At 28.6% G+C, this 5,816-nt stretch overlaps 1 protein-coding gene across 2 annotated transcripts; it reads left to right on the forward strand.

Annotated features, from left to right (window-relative positions):
• The first annotated feature begins 1,664 nt into the window (after positions 1-1,664).
• Positions 1,665-5,257, forward strand: LOC125847671 (BURP domain protein RD22-like). Of its 2 annotated transcripts, none has more exons than XM_049527325.1 (4): positions 1,665-1,821; positions 2,708-2,813; positions 3,354-3,869; positions 4,659-5,257. In XM_049527325.1, exons 1-4 carry the CDS (start codon positions 1,783-1,785, stop codon positions 5,087-5,089), a joined length of 1,092 nt encoding a protein of 363 aa, XP_049383282.1. In that variant the 5' UTR covers positions 1,665-1,782; the 3' UTR covers positions 5,090-5,257. The 2 variants fall into 2 exon arrangements, with proteins under 2 accessions (XP_049383282.1, XP_049383280.1); XM_049527323.1 differs by lacking the exon at positions 1,665-1,821 and adding an exon at positions 2,463-2,619.
• Positions 5,258-5,816: the final 559 nt, after the last annotated feature.

Consider the following 5,816-nt stretch of genomic DNA (forward strand, 5'->3'; position numbering starts at 1 on the left):
GGAAAAATGTCATAAACGTATAATTACCTAATTTACATTATAAAAATATAGTCCAAAGTTACATACAAACAAAACAAAATTTGGTATACAACTATATACATATGGTATACCATCTTATACAAAAATTTCAAATGTTTTTATTTTCAAAAATGTTTAAAACTTTTACATAGAATATCACACAGAATTATAAAAGGTATTTATATGTATCCACATACAATATAAACTAAAAAAATACGAATCAAGTGAATTAAAAGAGAGGGAATACCTAATCGGATTGTAAAAATGAACTTGAATTTTGTTAACATGTTAATCAATTTTGATTAAACATTTATGCCTTAAAAAATTCTTCAATAAACAAAATTTGGCTATGCTCAGCCTTAACTTCCTCTAGGAGCATATTATATTTAAGATGTTCTATAAAAACTAGACGATTCTATATTTGGTCAAATACCTAGAGATTAACTCTTATATTTCTTTCATTATTTCTGAACAAGTTCGACTTCTTACTTTTCATGGAGAATTAAATCCAGTAAGTAAGGAAGTGTGGCTGACTAATATTTTTCCTCAAAGTTATATTTTGGCTTTTACTCAAAATCATTATCAATCAAATGTCCGATAGAATATAATTTCAAAATTACCATCCCTTCATAACTCTGCTTCAAAATCAAATAATTATCGGTACATATAACTTAAATCAGAATTAAAATAACTGCTATGGTAGCCTGATATTCATTCCATATGTCCACACTATTATTTAATGGAAGTGATTCATTTTGTTTATAAGCTATTAATTACTATATAATAAAGTATGGAGTAATATTGAATAAAATATAGTTGAATAACAAGTTTTTTCTCTCATCCTTTAAAGCTCATGAATCCAACAATGCTAAAAAATTCCTAAAATATCAAAGTCATATATATCCATCCGTATACGAAACTTCATTAGAATTGAATAGTATTCCTTCAATTATTCTAATTTATATGGCAGTTTGAGTAAATACGAAATTTAATTTTCAAAAAGAAAAAAAATATCTAAAATTTCTAGTTTAAATAGATTATAGAAATTTATATAAGTATAAATCATATCATTAAAAATAAATTTAAAAAATATATAATTAAAATATTTTTGAACTAAAAAAGAAAATATGATACATCAGTTAATTAATAGGAGGGAGTATTTTTTGAACCTGTGTACATATGCATCATGAATGGATGTCACAAACTGGGGTACGTACTATATCAAGTACCAAACAACCTCCAAGCTCCCAACCTTCTGATGGGAACAACTCTTACATACTCCCTTACAAAATTATCCTTTTGTTTTTGGTATTTTTATTGGAGCTCGACCAAATTCAAATTCACATATTATAGGGTCCATTCCTATTGGTGACAATTCTAACAAAAATAATATTATATTCTTAAGCGCTTGAAAACACTGAAAATTCTGAATAAGAATAAATGAATCTTAACTATCCCATCACAATTCATATTGATTCCGTACAAATTATGTCAAGTGCATTGAATGCTCTGGAAGGCAGATGGCAAAAAAACAGATGGAAGTAAATTAATTAATTAAGATAGGTGAAGTGTTGCTTTTCTCACTCTTTTACTCTATTTTGGAGTACTATGTAGTAATTCACATAAGCCATGATATTTTTGCCTTATAAATAGTGCTCCAAATATCCCTATTTTTCCATCTCAACTTTACTTATAATTTGTTAGCAGTACATCTATATCCTCTCACAATTAGAATTCACTTTCTTTGCTTAATTAAGTCCAACCATGGAGTTGAAGTTTCTTCACATCCTTACATATCTTTCAGTAAGTTCTAATTACTTTATAATTACACTATTATTATTTATGTANTTTATATAAGTATAAATCATATCATTAAAAATAAATTTAAAAAATATATAATTAAAATATTTTTGAACTAAAAAAGAAAATATGATACATCAATTAATTAATAGGAGGGAGTATTTTTTGAACCTGTGTACATATGCATCATGAATGGATGTCACAAACTGGGGTACGTACTATATCAAGTACCAAACAACCTCCAAGCTCCCAACCTTCTGATGGGAACAACTCTTACATACTTACAAAATTATCTTTTCGTTTTTGGTATTTTTATTGGAGCTCGACCAAATTCAAATTCACATATTATAGGGCCCATTTCTATTGGTGACACTTCTAACAAAAATAATATTCTATTCTTAAGCGCTTGAAAACACTGAAAATTCTGAATAAGAATGGATGAATCTTAACTATCCCATCACAATTCATATTGATTCCGTACAAATTATGTCAAGTGCATTGAATGCTCTGGAAGGCAGATGGCAAAAAAACAGATGGAAGGAAATTAATTAATTAAGATAGGTGAAGTGTTGCTTTTCTCACTCTTTTACTCTATTTTGGAGTACTATGTAGTAAGACAGATAAGCCATGATATTTTTGCCTTATAAATAGTGCTCCAAATATCCCTATTTTTCCATCTCAACTTTACTTATAATTTGTTAGCAGTACATCTATATCCTCTCACAATTAGAATTCACTTTCTTTGCTTAATTAAGTCCAACCATGGAGTTGAAGTTTCTTCACATCCTTACATATCTTTCAGTAAGTTCTAATTACTTTATAATTACACTATTATTATTTATGTAAATTATTTTTAAAGAAGCTAATTTTATTTTTTTAAATATTTTAGTTGGCACTAGTGGCAAGTCATGCAGCTCTTCCTGTTACATATTGGACTACTAAGCTGCCTAATACTCCCATGCCAAAGGCAATCAAAGAATCTCTCCAGCCTTCTGGTAATTAATTAGTCTATCAAATAATTAGAATTAATCCATTATATATTTTCTTACAAATCCTTATGTGTATATATAGAACTTCCAAGGTTTAATATTTTTTTTTTGGTTTCAATAATCTGCAAATTAACTTGTATACACTGACATATAACAATTATTTATCATTTTTCTCTCATATTTGTCAATTTCTTTCCAACAACAGAAAACTGTTTCTCTTCTATTTAAAAACAGTTTTATGGCAAACACCATATTTTTTCAAAATAAGTGATTTTTGGCCTAGCAATGCCAAACAAGATCTTATTATTACTATGAAAATTTTATGGTAATTATATTATACATAAAAATATTGTATATCAAAAAATCTATGTTATACACAATTATTGTATGATTAAAGATTCTTTATACTATTACTATCACTTAAACTAGTACTATAATAACAATTTTTTACGTTGTTTTTCCCAAGTATTAGAACAAATATTCGATAAATGTTTTTTTTTTATTATATATATATTTAACTAACAAATATAATTATTATTTCTGTAGGATTAACAGAAGACAAAAGCACTTCAGTAAATGTAGGCAAAGGTGGAGTAAACGTCGGAGTCAACAAGGGTCACCCTTCCGGCGGAACAAACGTTAACGTTGGAGGCCATAAAGGCGGCGTTAACGTAGACACTCCAGGTGGGACCCACGTAGGCGTTGGTAAAGGAGGAGTTGGCGTCACAACCCCCGGCCACCACGGAAAACCACCAGTCTCCGTGGGTGTCCACCCTGGACCGTCACCGTTTATTTACAATTACGCGGCGAAAGACGATCAACTTAACGATAACCCTAACGTGGCATTATTTTTCCTGGAAAAAGATTTGCATCAAGGAAGTAACATGAACTTGCAGTTTGTGAAAAATGCTAATGGAGCTTCTTTTTTGCCTCGTGAAGAGGCGGATTCGATTCCGTTTAGCTCAGAGAAGATGCCGGAAATTCTTAATCAGTTTTCAGTTGATCCGGATAGTGAAGAGGGTCAGATTATGAAGCAGACTGTACAAGAATGTGAAGAGCCAGGTATACTCTCTTCGTTTCAATTTATGTGACAGTTATTTGATTTGATACGGAATTTAAAAAAGAAAGATACACTTTGAAATTTGTAGTCTAAAATAAGCGGGAAATGTTTATCTGACTATTAAATCTTTTTATTAAGTGTTAAATAAAGTTACTAAATTATTACTTCCTCCCTCCCATTTTATGTGAGGTAATCTGACTCGACACAGACTTTTAAAAAGAAAGGAAGATTTTTAAACTCGTGATTCAAAATGAATGATAGAAATTTGTGTGGCTGTAAAGGATAAAATAGACATTTTATAATTAAATTATTACTTAATATAGAAATGTGTCATTCTTTTTTGAACTGACTAAAAAGAAAAATAAATCACGGGACAGAAAGAATTAAAGAAAGAAAGGTAAGTAGGTAAATTAAGAAAAGGGAGTAATATTCTTATATTGATTATTCATGTATATACGATAGTAATTGCATAAATAGTATTTACATTATCGACATTCAATTAAATGCATCACTATAAAGACTAATATATAGGTACTAGATCAATTTTTTTAAAAAATGTATCATAATTAGGGTAGTAAATTTGCTTCTGACAACTTATAAATGCAATTTAACTTATAATGGAATATTATCACTCTATTATTCATGAAATTAAAATATATACACAAAAACTTGAACACTTTTTACCATACTTCCTCCGTTTCAATTTTTTTTATTTTAATACAAAATTTAATAAAGTAAAAAAGCAATTTTAATATTGTGACTTGATACGGAGTTTAAAATATTTTATGTAGGTATTAAAGGAGAAGAGAAGTATTGTGCAACTTCATTAGAATCCATGGTTGATTTCACCACATCAAAGTTAGGAAAGAAAGTGCAACCATTATCAACAGAGACACAAAATGAAAACACACAAATGCAAAAATACACAATCCTAGGAGCCAAGAAAATGGGAAACAATAATGACAAATCAGTAGTTTGTCACAAACAAAACTATGCCTATGCAGTATTCTATTGTCACAAAACAGAAACAACAGAGTCTTACATGGTATCATTAGTTGGTGCTGATGGAACAAAAGTTAAGGCTGTAGCTGTTTGTCACAAAGACACATCACAATGGAACCCAAAACATTTGGCTTTCAAAGTTCTTAAGGTTACACCTGGATCTGTCCCTGTTTGTCATTTCCTTCCACAAGATCACATTGTTTGGGTCCCTAAGAACTAGAATATCATATTATTAGATGACATATGTTTAATTGTCTTCTAAATATTTGGGTTGTTAATTTTATGTATTATGTAATAATACAAAGTATGTTGTGCTTGTTATACTTTTGTCTTGTTGTATAATCATACTTTACTATACAAATAATAAATAATATATGTTTCACATTTATAACTTCTTGTGTATCATTCTCTTCCTATTTTTCGTCTCAATTAATAAATATTTGGAATCTTTCTATACTTATAATTGGCGGGAAAAAAATGGTATGTTTTGGAAAAATATCCCCAATATGCTCTAAGGACTAAAATTAATGATGTTTTTTTTTCTCCTAAAGTGTTTAATTTTAATGGTATGATAAGCTCTTGTTTAAATATTAAACTCTAAATATTAAAAAAAAATCACATTTTTGTTATTCATTTTTAATTTTAAGTGTTTAATCTTTCGATATCCACGTTGGAGTTCGACCAAAGATTTGGGTCATATGAATTGTCTCATCTAACAACTTATATACACAACTAGTAAAATTACCCGCGCTTCGCGCGAGAATTTAATATCACGGAACTTATAAAATAATACTTAAAGCCTACCAGTCATTAAAACTAAAGCATTATATTATTTTACATACAAGATTACGTAGTAATGAACATTAATAATGTAAAGAAAAATGAAAATTATAACATCTTATCATTTATCCTTAAAGCATAAGCACAATGACTATAAAAATAATACC

Source organism: Solanum stenotomum, chromosome 12 (genome assembly GCF_019186545.1).
Source record: "Solanum stenotomum isolate F172 chromosome 12, ASM1918654v1, whole genome shotgun sequence".
Taxonomy (NCBI): domain Eukaryota; kingdom Viridiplantae; phylum Streptophyta; class Magnoliopsida; order Solanales; family Solanaceae; genus Solanum; species Solanum stenotomum.